Source organism: Anoplopoma fimbria, chromosome 20, assembly GCF_027596085.1.
Source record: "Anoplopoma fimbria isolate UVic2021 breed Golden Eagle Sablefish chromosome 20, Afim_UVic_2022, whole genome shotgun sequence".
NCBI lineage: Eukaryota > Metazoa > Chordata > Actinopteri > Perciformes > Anoplopomatidae > Anoplopoma > Anoplopoma fimbria.
The window spans coordinates 590,932-614,522 of record NC_072468.1 but is presented as its reverse complement, the minus strand read 5'-3'; the positions used below and the strand labels follow the sequence as shown (position 1 = coordinate 614,522).

Sequence of the window (23,591 nt, the reverse complement as noted above, 5' to 3'; positions counted from 1 at the left end):
CTGATTAACTACATTACTGCTGTTTACTGATTAACTACATTAATGCTGTTTACTGATTAACTACATTACTGCTGTTTACTGATTAACTACATTACTGCTGTTTACTGATTAACTACATTACTGCTGTTTACTGATTAACTACATTAATGCTGTTTACTGATTAACTACATTACTGCTGTTTACTGATTAACTACATTAATGCTGTTTACTGATTAACTACATTACTGCTGTTTACTGATTAACTACATTACTGCTGTTTTACTACAGTAGGCTGGAACTCATACTAACAACAGGTTATTGTTTTTTTTACACACCATTAAACAAAATCAAGTTGTATGAATTTGCTTTTAATTAACATAACATGATAAGGCAGTCTTATCAAAAGTGAAAACAATAATAATAAAAAAGGTTGTCTTATCATCATGCTATTTAAAATGTTAGTTGTATAATTCAGATATATAAAATACAGATGGGTTGTAAACGTATTTTAAGTTTGAATGTATTTGTAGAACACAGTCTCATATCAAAACAAGTAAAAACGCTTTAAGTAAATTATAAAAACCGTAGAAATCAATACTGAAGTAGTTCACAAAACTTAAATTAATTATCTGGTGCCAGTGGCGGAGTTTACGAGGGGCGTGAAGGCATCTCTTGGCGCATGCGCACTGTCAGTATCCGGACTGGTCACGTGTCATAACAAACCTGCAAGTGTTCCTGCCCAAAGTTTGTTCTTTGCTTTGTGTTTAGCTGACTTCAAAACACATCATTCGATATTCAAATACATGCAACAGTTGCAGTAACAGTTCAGACACATTGTTTACTGTCACTCTTCAGGATCAATGGCGTCCTGTGTGACAGCAGCGTGTTCCAGCATCGTGTTGTCTGCAGCAGCAGTGTCCTCTTCTTACAGACTCTTTAAGGTAGGTGTCGTTCACCATAGTGCCAAATGTAGATGATGTTAAAACTTGCTATCTTTTAGAAACCATTGGATGATTTATCAATCAAGTCGATCTACAGAAAAAATACTCTATAATAATTTTGATTTTGAATTTGAATTATTTAGATTTTTCAAGCAAAATGCCAAACTTTTCTCTTTTTTTTTTTTTTAACAATGTTTATCTTTTAAATTCGTTTTATTGTCACATTCGGCTACGTAATACATTATGGGTAGTAAACCACTACTTTCTGACATTTTAATATCCATTTTATCTACTGGTAAAGAGCTAATTAATGCTTTTTTTAAACTGTGAGGTATTTTGCAGCGAAACTGTTTATTTGTAATATGTAATGAATGTATTCTGGCCATCCCATTGTCGAGATCTATATGTTATTTTTAGTTAGAAAATTGAAAATCAATAAATCCATGTGTAAAATGTCTCACTTTTTAATTTTGCATTTAACTTTGCATTTACCTCTCTCTGCAGGATCATAGGGCTCCTTCAGTCGGCCTCTTTCTGCTTGGACTCTCTGCAGCACTTTGCATCTTGCCTCCCTCCGGCTCATACTTCGCCTCCATCCAGAGAGAAGCAGAGTGGGCCGGCGAGGTTTTGGCTCCGGCACTGTTTGCCTTTGAGTTCCTTTGGCTCAGTGAGGACCACAACACAGCACACATTCTCCTCTGTGGTTCCTGTCTGCTGCTGGGATTGAGTGACTGGCTCTCAGCTGATGCTCTCACACTTATGACACGCTGCCTCGGTTTGTCCTCCCTGTCCTGCTGCCTGACGGTGTGTCTGTTTGCCGGTAATGCTTTAGGAGCCTTTGGCGGTCTGGCCCTCAGCCTCCCGTTGCTTGTGGCTCACAGGGTCCAAACAAACACTTTTGCTCCACTCATCTCTCCAGCTGCAACTGAGGATCTCACCAAGTCTCTGTTAAAGGGCTCCATGTCTGTTGGCTGTTGGGCCTCCGCACAGGCCCTCAGAAAATTTCTGCTGGATGTGACCGACCGATGTAATATAGGCATTTAGTAAACCAGTAGGGGTCTTGGCTCTGGGACAGTGTGGGAAAATTGACCTATGCAGAAATGAATGTGCCTAACTTAAAAGCATTTCAGGACATTTGTGAGGAAGAATTGAGTTGTATTCATTTTATTTCCATTGCTATAAGAACCAACATTAGGATTTTTTCCTTGATGAGCACATAGTGCAACAGAACTGTTTAAAGGCATTGTTAACACTTTTGTATGCCGTGTGGATGAATTCATTGATTGGTGAATCAGAAGAAATAATCAAAAAAGGAACAAAATCGAAGTTGCAGTACTAGTTCCCGAATTTGAGTCCACATGCACTACCGATTAACATGCTTTTGCATATAGATGTTTAATATATGGAAAAACTAATATATCCTGCAGTGGAACACACAGATACCACTGAACAAACTCATTTGCATGAGAGTATGTGACCACACTGTACAACTAGTAGCCCATGATGACATTCTGCATCACTGGTATGCAGCAATAAGCTTTTTAGACATATTGAGTGCCCTCATGCATTTATTATGCATTTCAATTTGAACATGATGTGGCCAGCATGTGGGCATTTTAATTTTCCATTTAATCATTTACAAGAATATCTAGCAGACTCTGCTCACTTTTAGTCTATTAGTCTATCAACACCGTTCACCTGTCTGTCTAGCAGTTCTAGTGTTGTAAATACCAAAAAACATCCATCTGCCTCAGAGTACGGGTCCTATTTGTTCTGCAGCCTCAGCACTATCGCAGTTTAAATATCTGCAGTGGTCTAAGCTCTGAGCTCTGCTCTTACCTCATCCTCATTTGATACTTACCAATGCACTTTTCTTATTACTTGCTTGGTTTTTAGTAGTGACTTATCTGTTTAACTCTTTGTCCACAGTTTTGTCCTTTGAAGATATTAATATTCTTTACAGATATTTGTAGTGGACACTGCAGATTCTCTCTCAGGATTTCAGAGTTGTGAGTAGCTGCCTCAGCAGTTTTACTGCAGTACCAAAACAAGTATCTGTGGCTTTGTTCCTGTCTGTGACAAGAACAGGACAATGATAATCGTGCAGCCTGTGTTTTTTTGTAATGATTTATCATCGCGTTCATGTCTTTTTTGGTAATGGGGAAAAACAGGTTAAAAGTTTAGAAATGCCCTAATGTTATTTTAATCTTATTTAATTTATTTTGATTAATAAAAATGTAAATGTACACTAAAGGAAGATAACGTTGACATGACATGATATTATAATAAATTATGTAAATGTTGTGTATTTTAAAGTTCTTTGGCTCATGTTCACATGCCAATTGTTGTACCAATTGCAGTCCTTGCAAACATCTCAATATTTGCAGGTGCATTATGCTGTAGTTTATGAAAACGGAACCTGGCACATCTCATCCACCTCTGTCTCTGGCTGCTGGTATAAACAGCACACCCCTCCTGGCTCAATTAGTCTCCATACCGAATCTGTCACTCCTCCACTGCAGCGTTTCAGGAAACTGCACTGAGCATGCTTGCTGCAGATGCAGCCTGTAGATGGAGCAAAGTGGAGAGGAGGAGAGAGGGGAGGGGGGAGGACGGCAGAGAAGGAGTCACACACGCAGCGCTGGGATGCTTTTGCTGCTCTGAGAACAAAAGCTTCAAGGGGAAGATTTGTCATTGCCAATAAGATGGAGTCTGTAGGGGGAATACGAATGACTTGGATGTCAGATTGTCATCATCAAAGAGGAAAAGCTATGTGATAAGGTAACAGAGAAATATTTCAGCATGATGGAGTTGGGTGATGGTTAAAATAGAAAAAGAATGTAGTCTCTGGAGAAATCCTGATTTGTCGAGACCCGTTTTTAAATTCATGCATCCTTTGATCATCGTCAAGACCAGAGTGTAACACTTATATCCGGGTGAGAAATATAATTTTGTCTGCTTTTCTGCTGCAAGATATAGAGATATATGTTATTAATTAGTTAATGTGTCATTTACAGGTGGGCTTGGACTGTGAAGAGATGTACGCCTTCTACTCCCTCTTAGTCTACATCTTCTACACTGTCTTTAAGAAGGAGGAGGAGGATGAAGCTTTGGAGGGGCGCGGGGATCTTCCTCAGGCGTAGGTCTAGCCATATTATGTCCAGCCTTTGGGGTTCTCTGTCAGAATTTTCATTTTTTTCTGGGAACATGCATGCGTCATCTACCACCTGACAGTACAAAAAGGCTCTGTTATAAAGGAAGAAGAAATTAGTGGTCATTGTTCTGCCTTTTGTGTGCCTTTCTATGTGTGCAATGTGTAAATATTATGCCTATTACCGTCTGACCCCTATGTATGTTGATTTGCTCAGGAGCCAAGACATGTTTCCATGGAAACAGGGAGCAGGAGGAAAAATAGCCACACCTCCAAAATGGGAAAAAAGGCTTGTGTTCAGCTTGGTGAATCCAGTGAGTGCTCGAATAGCATTTATTTATTCTAACATAAAGGCTGTGTTATGATATAGAATAATGATAGAACATTTATGATATGGATAGTGTCTACTTATTGATTATTTAGTACATACATTCCTTTACTCACTTATGATTTGTTGTCATCCAGGCAGTAGCAGTGACAGCGATGAATTGTCTCTGAGTGATGAAGGTGATGAAGAAGGCCCAGACATCCCAGCATGCACTCCTCTGGCTGCTTTTCTCTCCTTTAAGCAGGATGCTGAGAAGAGGAGAGCCTCACAGGTTCAGATGGAACCGACAGGAAAGGTAGCAAAACTGTGTCATCACCTTGACTGAGCTGCTCACCTGATAGGTCAATTCAATTCAATTCAATTCAATTCAATTTATTTTGTATAGCCCAAAATCACAAATTACAAATTTGCCTCAGAAGGCTTTACAATCTGTACACATGCGACATCCTCTGTCCCGGAACCCTCTGTTAATGAGCAGTTCCCCAAATAGGAGCTTCTGCTAAGTTAAAGTTTTGTATGTTTGTGTGCTTCTGTACTGCCCAGTTGACAGAGTCTCCCCTGGTGGCAGTTATGTCCCACTTGCTGAGTTTTCTGGAGCAGTACTCCCACTTCCAGCAGCTGCAGCAGCAGGCCGACCAGTACCGGGTCCAGCTGAAGAGGCACCGCGTCCAGCACCGCCGAAAGATGAAGGCCCTGCGCGTGTCATACCGCCAGCGCCTCAGGGACAAGAGCAGCATCATCAGCAGCCTGGAGGAGGCCATCAGCCAGCAACAGACGCCAAGTCCGCTGAGCGAGGGTGAGGGAGAGAGGGAAGGAGGCAGACAGAGGGGATGGGGGGAGGGGGAAGTTAAGGTGCAAGAAGGGTTGGGTTTACATTTCCCTCTGGTGGGTGTGAGAATGATGAAAAAGAGGGAGGTAGAGGTCAAGTGTCTGTTTTAATAACCACACACATAATTAGATTGGTTGGTGTGAAAGGAGAAGCAGAAAATGTCGTAGAAAGATGGATTAGAAGGACGATAAATAAATACAGCCAATTTCACATGCTTGCTATAATAGATGTATATCCACTAGGTAACATAATATAGATGAGAGTGTTTTTTGAGTTGTTATTTACAGTTGTGCACATCCAGATTTGTTTCCAATACTGGGAGTCATCTATTCTTAAAACAGTGTCCTGCATAGTTCACTTCAGTGTCCTATGAGGTGGTTTTTCCATTGTTGGTCCACCCTAGATTAGATTTTTCTTCAACCAGGAACACCCTGTATACCTTTTTATAGAAGAACACAGTCATCAGCAAAGGAGCAGACTGATTAGATTTATGTGGGTGTAAATCAAGAGACCAGACTAACGCTTTACAGCTGTGATCAACCTCAAAGCTTTAGATGTGGGTATCTGCTGTGTTTCAGATTTTGACCAGATGGTTCTTTGACCTTGGAGCAGAAAGGTAGCCGTATCAACTGCACTGTCCTACATCGCTTTTCTGTGCATATGTAAAGCGTGTTTACAAGTGCATGAAGCTGTAAACAGATCAGATTCCTTTCCTGAGGCTGAATGATACAGCCTCAGAGAAATATGTCATTATATGATAATGTGTGATAGCCAGATAGGGCTTTATGAATCTGAGTGTTTAGGTTTGTTTAAGGAGAGGACCTCATGCGCACTGACTCTGATTAGTCACTGGACATAGATACATTATTCTGTGGCACAGGTCTTTGATACTGGCAATTGACTCTAGTGTATCTCTCTGTCATGAATTAAACACGGTTTAGAGTGCTGTTTTTTTTATTCCCTGCAAAAGCACTTACAAGGTCTGTCACATGCCAGGCGTCACGTGTACTTGTGTTGGCCTAAAAATAGACCGAAGTTCATGTCCCGAGCGTTACAAGGCTGTGTGGTTTGTTTGTTTACTGTGATGCAACTTGCAGGCATAAGTGATGCGTCTTGTATGTGCAGTAGTTTCACTACTAGTGCAATTTGGTTGTGTTGTGATATTGTATTCCATATCTGATTTTAGAGAATGACTGGTGCTCCATTCAGTTGTCATTCATCGAAAATATAACAAGAAATCCCTTTTTTAAATCTTTATTATCTGTTTTTGAGGAAGTACGTTTTTCATATTTTCAAGCTGCTGTTTGAAAACCTACAAAGCTCTCTCAGTGCCTCTGCAGACTTTTCACTTTTCTTTCAAGCACGTTTCTTCAAACACCCCTGATGCTCAGCTGTGGCCTCTCCTCCATGTTTTTTTATTCTCTTCCTTTCACCATCATCTTTCACTGCACCATTGTGACATAGCAAACTTGACATGGCGTGCTGATAGAATTAGCATAAGGCCCTGCGATGAAAATCAGAGGTGACAGCACCTGATGAATCTTTGAGTAGGAAGAAAGTATTTAGAATGCTACATAAGCTCCTGATGAACAATAGAGGAATTTTAGCATTTTGTTTCGTATTAATCCTCCTCATCACATGGGAAGCTGCAGTAATCTGTTACGTTGCCCAGGAGACTTGAGAGTGGCAATGGTAATGTTAACCTCACGGTGAATGCATGGTGTGTAAAAAAGCTTTAAGAGCATACTTAATCTACATTAATATTACACACGTACAAGCATCAACCAAAAGTATAGAACACAGGTCAGCGGTCGTTCAAAGGATATTGACTGGTTCCATTTAAAAGTGACGTTATATGAATACTGGGTCAGAAGATGACCCAGTATTCAGGCTGATGGTGATGATGCAGAGGCTGATTATAGTTTTGCTTATTTAATGTCACCCAGGCGAGTCCAGCAGTGACGCAGGGACACAAGCTGGGGTTCACAGGCTGGTTGAGTCTCTTTACGGTCTGCAGGGTGAGAGGAGTAAGCTGAGAGGAGAACTCCGCCTGCTGCACTCACAGCTGGAGCAGAAGGAAAAGGACAGACACTCTCGTATACAGTCCTTTCAACAGCAGGTAGGCTTAATATTAGATAAATCCCCAATGCTGTATCCATTTAGGAAAAATCTGCATCCTGAAGTCCATAAATAATTGATAAAAAGAGAGTTTATTGTGTTCAAATTTAACTACAAAATGTTCAAAAAGCAACCTCTGTTACAATTTTAACCTTTTTTATTTCTTGCACAGATCGATGAGCTCAAGAATTGTATAGAGGAGCGCGAGGAGGAGCTGTCAAGACTGAGAACAGCCACCGTAAGCAATGTGAACTGTTGATTTAATCATTTGTCGGGTCTTTGTCACTTTTCACGTCATAAGCAAAGCTGCCACTGCTGCCAACATACACCCAGATGTCAAACTTTCTGCATACCTTGTATAACATTATAAATCCATCTCATCTACAACGACATACATGAGAAACTCTGGTTTTGATGCATCTCTTATTGTTATGCTGAACCTTATGTTTCATTTCCTCAGGGGGCAACAGACTCAGAGAAGCGGGTTCTGTGTCTGTCAGCAGAGAACGAGAGTCTGAAGCAGAACCTCAGCGTAACCCAAGGCCTCCTGCAGCAGCTGTCAACCATCCCCTCCCAGTCCAGCACCATGCTTATCAAGGTGAGACGCACCGACACAGCCTAAAGCTCACTGACGTGCTCCCTACAGCAGCCATCAGTAACTGAGAACACAAATATTTTAAAAAACTTTGTTTTGTGTGCTCGGCTAGGAGAATGAAAACCTCCGCAGCAGAGTGCAGCAGCTGGAGATGTCCCTACAGCAGCGTGCTGAGCAGTTGTCACAGCTGGAGCGACAGAGCGAAATAAGCGAGTGGAGGAGAGGAGAGGAGCTGAGGAAACGAGAGGACCGAGCGAGGGAACTGCAGCTGGAGTTGGACAGAGAGAGAGGCAAGGAGCCAGTGGTGAAGGTAAATTATACCTGAGAGTGAGATTTGTAAACTGGAAACATAACAACATATCATATGAAGATGGAATAATGAACAAGTTCTCTCTCAGTATGTCACCCAGACTGTGGAGGTGGAATCACCGGCCACATTAAAGCAGCTGACCAAAGCCAGACAAAGGAATGAGCTGCTGTCCGATAAGCTGTCCAATCAGAATGAGCGGTGCAAACAGCTGGAGGAACACATCAGGAAGTCCGATGAATACAGCTGTAATCTGCAGCACAAGGTAACAAACAGAGGCCATTACATTTATATTTAACCAGTTTTCTGTGAGCATCCATACACAGATGAAACAGATTTGAACCTGCAGTATAAAACTGTAAAACTATTTTTAGAAGTAAATATTGTGCTACACCATTTTTTTAACCAGTCTCAGGCAGCAACAAGTTGGAACTAATTTGCAAGGTGGGCTTTTGACAATAATGCTACATAATAATGCTAAATTACCATCAGTACATGTGTTATTACTGTTGGCTACTGGCCACTAGGAGGCAAGGCAACAAATCCCAAATGGTCCTCCTGATGTCATCAACTCTGATTTAAAAAAAAAAAAAAAAGAGACAGAATTGGAGAAGTCCAGATTCCACAAGCTGCTTTGAGAACAGATGATGAAAGGAGAGAAAGGCACACTTAGCTGCTGGAAATTAACAACCCCGGATCAATTTCATTGACAGATAAACTCATTACAGAGCTGAGCCTGAACAGATTGGACCAGTCGAGCCAACAGGTTGACAAATTGCTGTGCTGAACCTTTTACAGATTGCAGCGTATGAGCGAGAAATCAGTAAACTGAGAGAGGAGCTGTTGAAAGAGATCGGCCACTTGGAGGAGAAGAAGGAGGAGGCCGTGAAGGCCGCAGCCACCTGCTCAGCTGAGCACTTTCAGAACCTGCAGGACCAATTTTTCGGTGAGTTACACCAAATAATAAAAACCCCAAAGAAAGAGAAGAATGAGATGGTTCACAATTTTGGGACATTGATACAACTCTCTACGAGGAGAGTAGTATCAATCTTATCTTCCAACTCACAGCAGGGAAGCAAATAACTACATTCCCCAACATGCCAAACTCTATCCTTTAAACGCTTCCTTTACTATAACTTTCCTCTCTGTGAGTTTGATTCATACAATTTCTTTTTGCCAGGCTTGCAGAAGCGTCTGACTGCACTCCCTCCAACTTTACGCTCCATGAAAACAGACTACACCAGTCTGAGGAGCCAGGTCCGAAACTTCTCAGACTTTTATGGAGCAGCTATCAGTGACGCAAAAAAACAGGTACGTACATGATATCACATCACGATGTCAACACACAATGCATTTAGGTGAGTAATAAATCTGACCAAATCGACAAGGCAAGTAAAGACATTTTTGCTGTATTTATTGTCTTTTTCAGATTTCAGCTGCTATTAGTGAGATGTCTGAGGCCAACAAAGATCTCCTGGAGAAATATAGGAAGGAGGTCGCACTGCGCAGGAAGTACCACGAGCAGCTGGTGGAGCTTAAGGGTATGCAGAGAAGACTTGAGAAAAAATGCATTGCAGAAAATAAAATCTGCATCATTAACTCAGCCTTCTGTTTTTAGGCAACATCCGCGTGCTGTGCCGTGTAAAGCCGGTGCTGAAGGAGGACCAGCATGAGGAGGGCCAGTCTGTGGTGGTGACGACGGACACCAACAATGAGTCCTCACTCAATGTGCTGAACAAAGGAAAGAGTCGCATTTTTGAACTGGACAAGGTCTTCCACCCTCAGGCCACACAGGAAGAGGTATGACAATGAACAGCACATGCAGGAAATATAATAATAATGAGAACTCTGACCCTTTGTTTGTTTTCTTCAGGTTTTTCAGGAGATTGAGCCTCTTGTAACGTCCTGCATCGATGGCTACCAGGTCTGCATATTTGCTTATGGACAAACTGGCTCTGGGAAAACCCACACAATGGAGGTATGCTCTCTCGCTGAACATACCAGCACAGGTATTGGGTCCATAATGTAGGCTGCATGCTTACTATCATTTGATTTTCAGGGCAGTGTGGAGAACCCAGGCATCAACCAGCGAGCCCTGAAACATCTCTTCACTGAGATTGAGGAGAGGAAGGACATGTGGTCTTACACGGTTACTGTCAGCTCTGTGGAGATCTACAACGAGGTGCTAAGGTACAGTATGCTGCGCTTTTCTTTGCATATCCTTTTAGTCTGAAGTATGTTAGACCTACTAATAGTTACTTGTTTTACTGTTGGCCTTATATTTTGTTTCTCAGAGACCTGCTCAGTAAGGACGGAGAAAAACTGGACATCAAGATCAACCCGGATGGAACAGGACAGCTGCATGTTCCGGGACTCAGGGTCATCGAAGTTAAGAGCTTTCAGCACATCAAGAAGGTGACGCAGTGTTTTAAACAATCTGCACTGATAAGATACTGAATTACCAATCACTATAACAATAAATTGTTACATGTATGATAATAATTCTTGTTTTTGTTAAGATTCTGGCGACAGCCCGAAGGAACAGGATCACCTTCGGCACTCAGATGAACCAGCATAGCTCCCGCTCTCATGCTCTGCTTTGCATCACCGTTCAGGGAACTGACCTTGCCAGCGGCTCCAAAACCACCGGTCAGTCACACATGCGCTTCTCCTGCTTCTGGGAAAGTGTTTAAAAGGCTCTGTATTAAGTTTGCTTAAATCTGAATCAGATGTGTTATTCCTCCTTGAATCCCTCTTTTTTTATTTAAGCTGGGTGCTGTCTAGCTACTGCAAAATGCTAAATCCAAAAATAAAACATCCCAAGGGATATTATTGTGAATATCTTGAAGCAACAGGAATGCTGAGAAAGAGAGTAAAGAGAAAAAGTACAAAAGAGAAGCTTCTGATCAGGATTCAGTCAGACACATGTTGACCCAGAGAGGATTTTCTTAATTTCATCTTTACTATGATTTAACTTTTCTTTCCTCAGGCAAGTTGAACCTGGTGGACCTGGCTGGCTCTGAAAGGGTTTGGAAGTCTGGTGCAGAGGGAGAGAGGCTGAAAGAGGCCCAGAATATCAACCGCTCCCTTCTGTCACTGGGAGACGTTATTCAGGCACTGAGAGCTCGGCAGACTCATATCCCTTTCAGGAACTCCCGCCTTACGTACTTATTACAAGACTCCCTGGGCAAAGGCAGCAAGACTGTCATGGTGGTGCAGGTGAGATCACTGATCTACATGTATATGACACATATGCAATTTATAAAATCGTTATAAAATCGTTGTGGATGCATGTTATGAGCCTTGTTTTGTTTCTACTAAAGGTATCTGCTCTGGAGAGTAACGTGGGAGAGACATTGTGCTCACTGAAGTTTGCCCAGAGGGTGTGCAAGGTGGAACTGGGTCCTGCAGCCAGGAAGATTGAGTCTGGTGGAGGACATTGTGACTGATAGCCTTGAATCAGCCACTTCCTGTTCCCAGTGATAACCAGGAAGCCATGAATGCACCGTTCAGATTATCACCCACCCACCCGACCAATAACGCTACAGCATCAACAAGATCAACAGCAATCCTGCTCAAGGGCTAAATATGTGGTGGTCTGCGTGGCATCCGAATGCCAACCCTTTGGTATTGAGACCTCCTTGTTGCCATTTTCTGCTTTTGACAAGTGATAACCCTTTATCATTAGCTAATCTGCATGCAGGAGTATTTATTCTTTCACTCTAAATGTGCCAAAACAACCTCTGACTTCCTCAACAGTCAAAGATTTGACTCTTCTTTGAGCTTCAATATCTGAGTTTCCTTTTATTAAATACCAAAATCCAGGATTTATCTCATCTTTTCTCACTGATCTTTACAGTATTTAGAGCAGCATCAAGTTCAAACAGCTTCAACAAGCTTCCAGAGCCACAATATCAACAACTTCCGTTTTAACAGTATCAATCATCTTGCTATAATTGTCTGTACTTTGTAAGCTTCATCTCCAATGTTGTATATTTTTGAAGATTGTAGTGTGTAGGAGAATCTGTTTTGTAGTCAAAGTATGGACTATTAATCATTTCAACGACACTTCAAGTCACATATTCGTGTAGTTTTTGTGAATTTCAGAAGGACAGTGGTTGAAAGATTTGTTGCTCTTTAGAGCCTTGATCATTTTTGCCTTTTGAGAACAGAGGAAAGCATTTGAAGGAGCAGTTAGCCTTGTATTAAGAGTGGTAATATAATGAAATGTGCAATATTGTCCTTATTGAAGGGACGGCTTGGGCCTACATTGACGGACGGTGCACTTTATTGTGGAAGAATAGGAACAGTCAGTTTATAACAGGTATGTAGGTGCTTGCAATAGATATCACTAGTGAATGTCATACCAAAAACATCTTATTGTTATCTGTTCATTGTTCCTCTATTTATCACCCATTGGATCAAAACTAACTTGATTCAATAGTAGCAAGTCATTAATGTTGCTGTTACTATTATGAGTGCTTAGGGGTCACTTGATGAGTAGAGTGAATTTTCAGATAATTTTGCTGAATAAATATGTATTTGAAAGTGTCTTCTATTATTGGATGCTTAGCAACAAAACAGTTAACAGTGAAACATAACTGCAACAGCCATTCCTAAAACATAACTGGGTTTGCAGGACTGCTTGAGGGAATTATTTTTATCTTTAATCAATTACTTTAAATATTCATTTTATAAAGATTTTTTTATAGGATTTTTGCATGTGTGATTAGGTACTTTACATACTGTACCATATCACAATATGTGATTACATATGCCATGATAGAGAAATTAATCCAGATTGCCCACCCCTACTTCCCAAATAACGGCAAAATGCATAAAAAATAAAATAATCAGCCATTTGAAAAACTCACATTATTTTACTTGAAATTGTAAAACTTACATCAAAAATATTTTTGTTGCATTACAACCGCACATCAATAAACCATGTACACAGAATGCACTACTACATATTAATATGGAATAATGCAATGATACAAGGCGGGACTCGCAAGGGAAAAAGAAGACATGACTGAAACCATGACTTTACTCCCTGCAGCGATAAAAGCAGACATCTCTTTGTGCACAACACAGCTGTGACAGTACAGTGCAGTCCCAGTAAACACAGGCAATCCCTCTGGAGTCTCCTTTTTATTCATCGGTCACATATTGGATTCAGTCCGAGTCTCCCTCTTCCACTCCTACTGCTCCCACCGCTCCGGCCAACTCCTCCTCGCTGCCCCGCAGACGATCCCCTGGACACACAAACACTCACGGTCAATCAGATTTATTCATTGCTAGTTACATTTATGTATAATTGCTGCATATTGGCCGTAGCGCTGGTTACGGTTTTCTTCAGGTTGAGTGCACCAGGGACTTCCTGTAACCAAGTATTCCTGTAGTCCCACAAACAGACCGTACACTCTGCTGGCAGACAGCCGAGTAGCTCCCAACACAGAGAAAATATAACAATGTTGTTTTTTTGTTTTTTTTACAATAACAGTAAATTCAGGCCATTGCCATGTTTAAATTCACATCAAAAAGTAGCTGTAATGCTGTCTGTGTTTGCACAGAAAGCTAAATCCGAACTAAAAGAAATGACTGCTGTTTATGTTAACATACAACTATAAACATACTAATTATGTTATTGGCAGGACACAAAACATGGCTACCCGCATTCGGAATGTCAAATATTAAAATGAGGGGAAAAACCCTTTCAATTTAAACCCGTTTTGTGTTCTCCCTGAAAGTGCAAGCCTATTATTAGAATGTGGTTCACACATCAGTGGAGGAATCGCACCATTGATGCTATCAGATGGCTTCAAGTCTCTGTGGAATCTGGAAACCACAAAGCAATTAGCCTAATAATTCACACCTAGCTCAGACATGCTTGTCTCTGTGGTGAGAGTTAGTGATGAAACGCAAAAACATGAAATACTAACGGATGAGCTCGGCGATCGCTCTCTGTGTTCTCCTCTCCAACTTCTCCAGTTTCTTTGCAACGTCACGCTTTAGATCCCTAGATTCAGAATCACAATAAAAAGACAATGTCAGAAACAAATTCATCATACCATGATTTATGCGCCATACAAGTTGTTAAATAATAATAAAAAAAAAACTCTTACCAGTCTGGTTTTCTTGGAGCGAGGTTGGCCAAATCCTGAGGGGAAAAAAACCTTGAATAAGGCAACTACAACTCCATGTTTCTTCAACAAAAGAACTCACATCTAGACACAAAGGGGTACTCACCACTTCTTCAATGATGGGCTCTGGATTAGCTGCCTCTAACTGGTCTTTTACTTTATCCTCCACTGCAAACAAAGAACACATCATTCATTAATAAATTATATGTGATACAAGCAGCAGGAGTCTGTGATCAAGGGCAGCATGATTTTTACAGTACTCAACAGCAGCGTAACTTGAAAATAATCTGAGTTCATGTTTTTTCAAAGCTTGTTTATGATTGAAGAACTCTCACCTGATGCAGGTTTTGCTTTGGGCACCTGCCTCTCCTTCAGCTCTTCATCCTCTGGTGTGTAATTCCTCAGCTTCAGCTCTCTGAGGACAGAAATCACAATGCATTATCAGTCATCAGCGCTCTCTCATTCTTTTTCCCACACTCATGTGACCGTCCAGGAGGTGGCACTGTAGTCAAATATAAACCACCAGAGATATAGAGCATAAAAGACCATCTGCAAACCCTTCACAGCTGCACATCTAATGTCTAGAGGAGGTTGGGTATAATGTCCCTCTTTATTCCTATGAGCATGTCTGATTAACATGTTCCACCTGCTCCTGGGCACAGACTTGCGGAGAGCAGCAAACAGCTGAGGAATGCTGTCCTTGATGTTGAATGTCTAAGTCTTTCATCACATCTCTGCACAGAGGAATTCTTGGCAAGATTTCCTGACATCTCTGCAGATCATACATATGTTAGACCAGAGGCAGATGTAAACTATTGTCTGACCAAGAGAGCTATCAGCTGCTCTGAGCTTAACATGGATTTCAGATGAGGGCTCGAGGGTACACTCTGGATACATTCATCAAACCCCTGCTGCCATCAGACAGACTGATGCCTTGTATGGGTATGGGCAGGAATGCTGGTCATGTTCTGCCTTTGGCTGAATGAGGGCCACTCTTACTTCACACAGCTCTTTCTATGCCTCCTGAGTCTCTCCTAAAGGGAATATGTCTTTGTATCCATCTCATCCTTAAATTTAATTCTCTAATACATTTATTTAAAACCAAATATGAATATGATATGAACTAAGTCTATACAACTGTAATAAAATGAATTAAATAAAAAGAAGGAAAGTGCATCAATGGTCGTCAAACAAGGGCTAAAAATGAATTCAAAGATTTCAATAATTTTGCCAAACTAAGCTCCACAGCCACAGTATTACAAAGTCCAGGTGCCCTGACAGAAAGGTGCTCAGCTTAAAGTAGCCAGAAGGCATCCATCCAGTACTAGCTAGAGGCTATTTATTTATCAGCCTTCAATAGATCATAATGTGATGAAATAAAACATGTATAAATAAAGTTGACACAAATTCAATCAACACATTTTAAGAGTTCTTTTTCCAGGAAGCATGTGCTGGGTTAAAGGGCAAATATGAAGGAAATTAAACAAAAGTCCTCTTGGGAGCAAGTTCCTGTCCAAACCTTATGATAATTGTGTTCTTAAGAATTTTAAGTTTTGTGTAGAAACTGTGGCACAAAAGGTCAAGGGGTCACCATAACATTTTTAAACACCATTTGAGGACTGTAAATGTAATGGACACTGCAGCTCATTTGTTAGGATCACTTATCATGGATAAGTAGTAGTGGTAGAAATAAAATCTTGCCCGAAGGCAACTATTAATGAAAACACGTTTCTAACACTAGCGTTGCAAAAGACTGGATATACAAACTGTACGAATACATTTTCTGCCTCCTAAACTTGACATAACTCCTTTTTTTCTTAACTATCTCTTAGTTTGATCGGCCAAACCTTTAAAGTGTGTTTACAAACTTCCACTTCAAGCACACTGTTGAATCAAAGAGAGCCGGTGATAAATTCAGAGCAGAGAGTGGGGCTCTCTCAAAATGTTAAGAGTGAACTGTGGCTGAGGAGCGGGTGCAGCAGTGTTCAAATGTTTACACTGATATCAAGCTACCTGCTCATAGACCAGAGAATAAAAATCTCCCAAAAACAATCAGCCTTTTCATTTACACATCGGCCACAGAGATTGATTAAGCTAGCATGTAAATAGTCATATCAATATTGTCGAGGCTTTTGAACTACCTTGAATGTTATTTGCCATTTCCAAAAATGTCAAATTGACTTACCTATCTGTCTATCTTAAAATTATAAACAGCAGCCCTGACACACCGAACAACATGTAAAAGGAAAAGCTGTATGGTGCCCGTTGGTGTCCTTTGTGAAATATGCTTGGAGGAATGTATGATAACACACAGCAAGCTGAAAAACTCTGGCCAAGTTCTACTGTCTTCTTGTGGGTCATTCATTTGAGTAACAACAAATGTATGGTAAACATGTGGATCGTTGTGTTCGTTCATGCCTGGGTTTGGCAATTTGATCTCCCATGAAATTTTAATATAAGATACATTACACCCGCACCCTGCTACAAATTTGTTTGATTTAGCAAAGCACTGATTAAAAAAAAACTGACTACATTCAACAGTGAACTTTTCTCTCCACTGATAAATGTGAAATGTAAGCATTTCAAATCTGCAGCTATTTTCATGCTCATGAGAGAGATCTGTCCTGTTGGACTGGAGGAAATATAGTGGCACTCCCATTAAATATAAACAATGGAAAAAAAGGTCCTGTAAGACAGGAAAGATAGCTGCTGCTCCTTCAAACCGGCTAACACACAAGGTTCACTAAGCTGCAGGATATTTGAGCAGCTAATAGCAGGAGGCTGTGATCCAGTCCAGTGTAAACACTGCATCTCATGACCTGCACTGAGACATGCAATACAGTGTTACAAGAAGGTGATGATCAGATAAAGGCTCTGATGGTGTGCTGCCACATCAGTTTCAGTTCCGTTTGTGCAGCTTAAAAAATTCAGCTGAAGGGGCGAGCAAGAGAGAGCAAGAGTTGAAGAAATAATGACATTACATTACATTACAGTCATTTAGCAGACGCTTTTATCCAAAGCGACTTACAATCAGTAGTATATTACATATCATTCACCCATTCACACACTGATGACAGGCTACCATCAAGGTGCCACCATCAGACTCTAACTAACATTCATGCAACATCCAGTCCACACCGATGGCCTTCAGGAGCAACTTGGGGTTAAGTGTCTTGCCCAAGGACACATCGACTGCACATCGAATGACAGGCTTTGATGAAAAATTTGATTAAAAAACAACAAATAACAGGCATTTTTGTTTGTAGTGTGATGAACCAACCTGTGCTTTTCCTCAGTAGTCTCCTCTAGTGACGCTTTTTTGTTCTCTGGCTCCCCATCTTCCTGATCTCGCCCCTGTTAAAATCATCATGCCATAATTAAAATAACTGCACATAAATAATGAGGAAATAAATGATGACATAGGCTTGCAGAAATGCAGTAAAAATAATATTGATCCCCAAGTGAAAAGAGATAACAAAGGATATTTAACCCCTCCCTGCTTGCATTTTCCTGAAGAGGCTTCCTGTCCACCTGCTAGAACAATTCAGGGGACTGAGTCACTCTTGAAGTGCATCACAAAAGGGAAACCACCCCCAGCTTCTGGAATGTCAACGGTCATTTATCAGACATTGCTATTGCAGACATTGTCAAGCCCAGTATGCCAATGCTAAACACAAGCTTAGTGAAACACACTCTGGTCCAACTTCAAAAAACAGGGGCTTGCACATTAAACACAGTTTCCTGTTGCAAAAAGAATTCATATCCAGAACTGAATCACCAAAGCAGAGGGCGCAGAATAACTGTGTAATGTTTAAGACAGAAGGTTAAATTTTGATAGTACGATTAGCCTTTCACGTTAACATTTTGCTCATGTCATCTTGATTTAGGCTTGATACTGATAAGATCATTTCTGAAACACTTCTTACACATACATAAAAATGTCACTGTATTGTGTGTGGTAGTGACAACAGAGATGCTGTGTCTGAAAACATTTTTCCCACAGATACAGTTTTTTATCAGCACCTTTCCTGCAACTGAGTTTTTTTTCCATACGTTATTCTTATCCTTTTTCAAAGAAGTAAAAGTTTAGTTTTCTGATTAAGGTTGCTCCAGCTTTCACCATAAGTGTGTTTTTACTACCAGTGTTCAGTTTAAAACTATGTGGCATAGGGGAATCTTTTTTTGTGTTAATGCTGCCTAGCTATTGATGTTTTCAGCTTTATAGATATTGTAGATGGTAAAGGTGATAAGCTTATCACAATGGTCAGGCATGTCTAGAAAGCTGTTAAAAAACAGCTGGATTTAACGCAAAACCTTTATAAAAGAAGTTGAAAAATTGATGTTACATTCTTCGGAAACTACCTATCAGTTGAAATTCCCTGATATCTTCAGACTTTCTGATTATTTTGACTTTTTCACCAATTTACCCATCTGAAAAAAATATCTCTGTGTTTCATGATGTACAAAAGACCTTTACAGCCATTGGCAGCCCTATATTTGTGATGTATTTCAGAGAAACTGTGCTTTTTGCATTAAAGACTGAACAACACTGACACTTTATCTTCTTTATCAAATTATCCCAATCACTTTAAGGAAGCATACATTATTCCACAGTGCTCACTTCCCAATTTTCTATCCTTTACTTCTGCAGAAAGATATTGAGGCCCCATTTATTAAATGTATTGCTGAACATCAACCAAAATACAAGGAAACACAGCTTCTGCTTTAGCTCTGGTTTCAACAGCCTGTAGATAACATCAAGTGCATTGTTGAGAGAACTGTTTAAAATCCTGACTTTGTCTGGTTATAGTATTTCACTGCGGATCTATAAGCCAATTGATCATGTTAATTTACTGTAACAAACATGTCTTAGCTGATCACTTCAGCCAAAGGTGTGTTTTTCATTGTGGTGTCACGTTATAGTCCCCATTCACTTTACAAGCTGTAGCTAAGATATTATATTATATAAGCATTGCTAGAGACGTGAGTGAAGCTTACATCACTTTGTTATTGTCTCTGAGACATGTGTTAAAGTTAGCTTCAGAGATTAGCTGCACAGGCAAACCAGACCTACAAACACACTGTATGAATTAAATATAAGTGAAATACATTACATCTGGAATAAAAACTCAAACACACATCCTCTTACAGGACAACAAAGCCACGAACCAGAGCTACGATAGACTAACTACACATATGCTAACGCTGTTAGCCACAAGCTAAGTCGGCTAACGCTAGCTCCCCAGCAAAGCCGGCTATGCTACTGTCCATGTTGCATCTATCACAGCCCAGAAGCAGCAGAACATTCACTCACATGCAGCTGTTTGTCTCGCAGTGCTTTCAGCCTCTCCTTCCTCTTTAAGGCCTGCTCCTGCAGCGACCCAACGCTGCGCTCCATGTTCCTCTCTGCACGCCGCTCGCTGCGCTCTGAGCTCGGCTGGTCGTCCTGACGGAGGCCGAGAAGTCAACCGCGGAGCTCATCGAACATGTTCTGATGTTCTGTTGCAAAAACACATCTTCAAAATCATGAATTATTATTACATTTGAATATTTACAAAGTCAAATTCCTCATTATGCATTATTAGATTTTCCAAATTTTAATTAAAACAGACCAATTAGTTTGATGTCTATGTTGGTGGTATTGGCCTTCTGTCCTACTTGATTTAACTTTCAGCATCTTATATGCAATTTTTAATTGATGTGGACTTTTTCAATGCATCACCGAGTCATATATTACAAAATTACATTAACAATTAGGAGAAAAAAAAGACCTATCAAAAATGAAAAGCTGGAATGTGGGATTGTTTTAATTTTTTTGCTGTAAAATTACCAAAACAATTGATCATTTATCAAAATAGTTATGAATAATTTTCTGTATATGAAGCGACAAATGTATTAATCAACAAATTGTTTCAGCTCGAACTGAATGTTGCTTGTTGACGCATGATTCTCTGACACATGCAAACACATGAATAATACATGTGGACTATTCAGACATGTAGATTAAGGGGGATACATATAGGATGGCCTGGCACAGTCAGGTCCTGTTTAAATGTAGGCCATCGCCTTCACTGTGTCCATCCTTCTAATGACCAAGTGGTCATGTTATAGGTCCCCACAAAGTTTAATCATAACACTAATAAACCAACACCTTACCCATAGTATGTAGTCTTACATGTTAGTAGTTCATTAACTCCTGTTATAGATTACATAGTCTGCCATAGATAGGAAAATATGTCTACACCTAAAACCTTAGTACAACAGAAACACCACTTGTCTTGAGAAAAGTGCATTTCTCTGATTTAGTACAATTTCATCCAATTGACATTTTACAAGGTGATTTACATACAAAAACATATGCTGAAAATATATAAAAAGTATACAATAACCTCATGAAATATGATGCTTTTTTAGAGTTAGAGATAACAAATCCCTTGACAACAACCAATAAACCTGACTCCTCTTGCAAGAAGTGTCTGTTATTGTAATCTACTTTGTTTGAAACAAATACAATAGTTTATGTTCAGTATATATGTGTCTTATCATATCATAATAACACATTTTTAGATAAATGGGTAAGCTGTTGCTTAGCCATGTAGGTTTTGGAGTTAGGCCAAACACCACCAGGACCACCTAAAACTCCCAAATACTAAGTATAAATAATAAGTATTAATCAATTGTACGAATGTAGGCCTCTCTGTGTTTACAGGATTATTGATTAACAGTCTGGAATGCAATAAAACTGTGCAATAATTATTTATCACAGCACCTGGAGACATCATGACTAGTCGTTACAGTTTGAAGTTCAGGTGTGTGTGTGTATGTTATCAGTACTGTATGCATGGAGCTGAAACACTGCTCTCTGTCACTGTGTTTACATGTGTGTGTGTGTGTGTGTGTGTGTGTGTGTGTGTGTGTGTGTGTGTGTGTGTGTGTGTGTGTGTGTGTGTGTGTGTGTGTGTGTCTTTAAGGACACCAGCCTACCTGTGAGCAGGATCTACAGTCAACTCTTCACTGTGTCACAGACACTAAGTTGATGAGAATGTGCTGCATCTCTACTGACTGGACTCACATGGGCTCAGTCATGTCTTGGTCTTGATCGTGTCGCTTCCGTGGAACACTCTCTCCGACAGGAACCACACAGGAACACACAGAACCACACAGGAACCACACAGCAGCTCTCTGAACACGGACATGGCTGTTCCTCAACAAACGCTGTTCCTGGTTTAATCATCTCGACAGCCATCGCGACGTCATATTTTGCTTTTTCACGCCACTCTGGTAACTTTGCGTGTGGAGACAGAAAGCACTTTTTCTTTTTGTTTTCGTGGATTATTGTGCCCGAACATGCAGGAACGGTTGACGTGCTGCGTCCTCCTGCGTTTAGGAAACAACTTCAAACAGCTCCTGCTTTGATCCTGATGACCACTTTCATGATTTAACAGAAACAAAAGGGAGATATGAGCAACCATCAGGGCGGCGGGATGGAACCCAGAGAGGAGCTGAGTGAGCTGTGGAGGTTCTACTACACACAGGTGAGTGCAGACCTGACACCGACACCTGTTGCAGCCAGCAGGGCTTAAAGTTAACATGACCCCATAAAACACATGACCACTGTGTGTGTGTGTGTGTGTGTGTGTGTGTGTGTGTGTGTGTGTGTGTGTGTGTGTGTGTGTGTGTGTGTGTGTGTGTGTGTGTGTGTGTGTGTGTGTGTGTGTGTAAACGGTGACAGGAGGAAGTCGCTTGTGTTTGTACAGCAGCTAGTTGGTTATTTCACCAACTAGTCAGGATACTGAGCTATTAACGCACATCACCAGTGTCACTGAGCCAGTTAAAGTGATTGGAAGCAGTATTGTTTGGCTATTTAAAGCAGATTAACTCAATTCATGACGTGTGTTTGATTCTGTTGCCTACCTGCGATGCAGGTGTCACTGAGGCTACTTCCTGTTTCTTCCTCCTGTGTCTTTTCCAAAATGAAGCATGTCATATTTAAACCATATTTGCAATAATATTGTTTTGGAGCCAGTTTTATTGTTCAGGAACATATTATCACTTATCAACTGCAACATATGTTTTTGACTTAGTGCCAGCAGCACAATACATATTACGCTATAGGCCTACCAATATTAAATATATATATATACATGTAAAAATTACACAACACAATAATATTGATGTGAAAACCCATTTTGCAATATCCTAAATGCAGTGTCAAATAGTTGTATGTGATATTTTGGTCTCAGATGTTGCCCTCTGAGGGTGTGAACGCAGTTCATTCCATTGGCTGTCCATTTAGGTGCAAAGTCTTAGTAATAAGGATGGAACGAATTAATAGTTAAGTATATTGCACATGCTTTCATGTCATGTGTCCTCTTGAAGGAGAAAGACAGTTTGGCTGTGAATACATTAAGGATTACTATTTAATGTGTTTGCAATCTGCTCGCATGCCAGAGGGCAGAAAAAAAACAAGATGACACTTCTTTCCAAGTTAGTAGCACTGTATGTTCCCTGTGTGGGATAAATATTTAGATTTGATTATAACCGTGGATCTGAGTGGCAGGTTTCTTGACCGGAATAATATTTAGTCCTAGACTATGAGCTTTTTCCTTACACATGTCTATTGAATGTTGCTTTAATTAAGGCTTAATTTCAATCTAGGAAATCAGCCAAATGCTGTAAACCACAAAGAAGTCAAAACTGGAATAACTGCAAAATGCTCCAAATGCATAAGTGACACACCTCTTGCAGCATATACTATCAAAGTGGTAATTTGGTGTGTTTCTGCTCCGCCCTGTTACTTTTCCTCCGAATACAAAAAATAGAACCATTACAAATAATCCATCTGAGAGAATCACCGGTGTGTGTGTGTGTGTGTGTGTGTGTGTGTGTGTGTGTGTGTGTGTGTGTGTGTGTGTGTGTGTGTGTGTGTGTGTGTGTGTGTGTGTGTGTGTGTGCGTGTGTGTGTGTGTGTGTGTGTGTGTGTGTGCGTGTGTGTGTGTGCCTTTCAATATGACTGAGACAGTTGTCTAGCATTTCTATTTGCAAGACCACTTCCTTATTTAGCTGCTTCTTGGCTCTCAATTAGTTCTCAATAGTTGCTCTCAAGGCAAAAGGAACAAAGTTTACAATATTTTGTTTTACACATTTCCCACCAGTGAATGGTGCATAGATTTGCAAGCGATCTTGTAGATTTTGCATGT

At 40.4% G+C, this 23,591-nt stretch overlaps 4 protein-coding genes across 4 annotated transcripts in view; 3 read left to right on the top strand and 1 right to left on the bottom strand.

Annotated features, from left to right (window-relative positions):
• Positions 1-672: 672 nt before the first annotated feature.
• On the top strand, positions 673-3,200 carry LOC129109387 (uncharacterized). Its single transcript, XM_054621447.1, has 3 exons — positions 673-723; positions 835-920; positions 1,425-3,200. The coding sequence occupies exons 2-3, from the start codon at positions 840-842 to the stop codon at positions 1,962-1,964; spliced, it is 621 nt and encodes a 206-aa protein (XP_054477422.1). The 5' UTR covers positions 673-723; positions 835-839; the 3' UTR covers positions 1,965-3,200.
• A 758-nt stretch (positions 3,201-3,958) lies between these two features.
• On the top strand, positions 3,959-12,765 carry si:ch211-257p13.3 (kinesin-like protein KIFC3). The gene is made up of 19 exons (XM_054621853.1): positions 3,959-4,057; positions 4,289-4,385; positions 4,537-4,694; positions 4,943-5,195; positions 7,175-7,347; positions 7,519-7,584; positions 7,807-7,944; positions 8,054-8,251; positions 8,340-8,513; positions 9,047-9,194; positions 9,429-9,559; positions 9,678-9,789; positions 9,867-10,048; positions 10,122-10,226; positions 10,308-10,438; positions 10,543-10,663; positions 10,768-10,897; positions 11,238-11,467; positions 11,572-12,765. Exons 1-19 carry the CDS (start codon positions 3,959-3,961, stop codon positions 11,695-11,697), a joined length of 2,772 nt encoding a protein of 923 aa, XP_054477828.1. The 3' UTR covers positions 11,698-12,765.
• Positions 12,766-13,109: 344 nt separating this feature from the next.
• ccdc12 (coiled-coil domain containing 12) lies at positions 13,110-19,874 on the bottom strand. Its single transcript, XM_054620862.1, has 7 exons — positions 19,706-19,874; positions 17,672-17,745; positions 14,727-14,806; positions 14,498-14,559; positions 14,374-14,408; positions 14,191-14,267; positions 13,110-13,503 (listed from the first exon to the last, which is right to left on the bottom strand). The coding sequence occupies exons 1-7, from the start codon at positions 19,787-19,789 to the stop codon at positions 13,424-13,426; spliced, it is 492 nt and encodes a 163-aa protein (XP_054476837.1). The 5' UTR covers positions 19,790-19,874; the 3' UTR covers positions 13,110-13,423.
• A 1,507-nt stretch (positions 19,875-21,381) lies between these two features.
• The window catches only part of nbeal2 (neurobeachin-like 2), a 32,253-nt gene continuing 30,043 nt past the window's right edge, over positions 21,382-23,591 (top strand). Inside the window, 1 exon segment of the mRNA XM_054620861.1 lies at positions 21,382-21,926. Within this exon segment, the coding sequence (XP_054476836.1) occupies positions 21,852-21,926 (75 nt within the window). The 5' untranslated portion in view covers positions 21,382-21,851.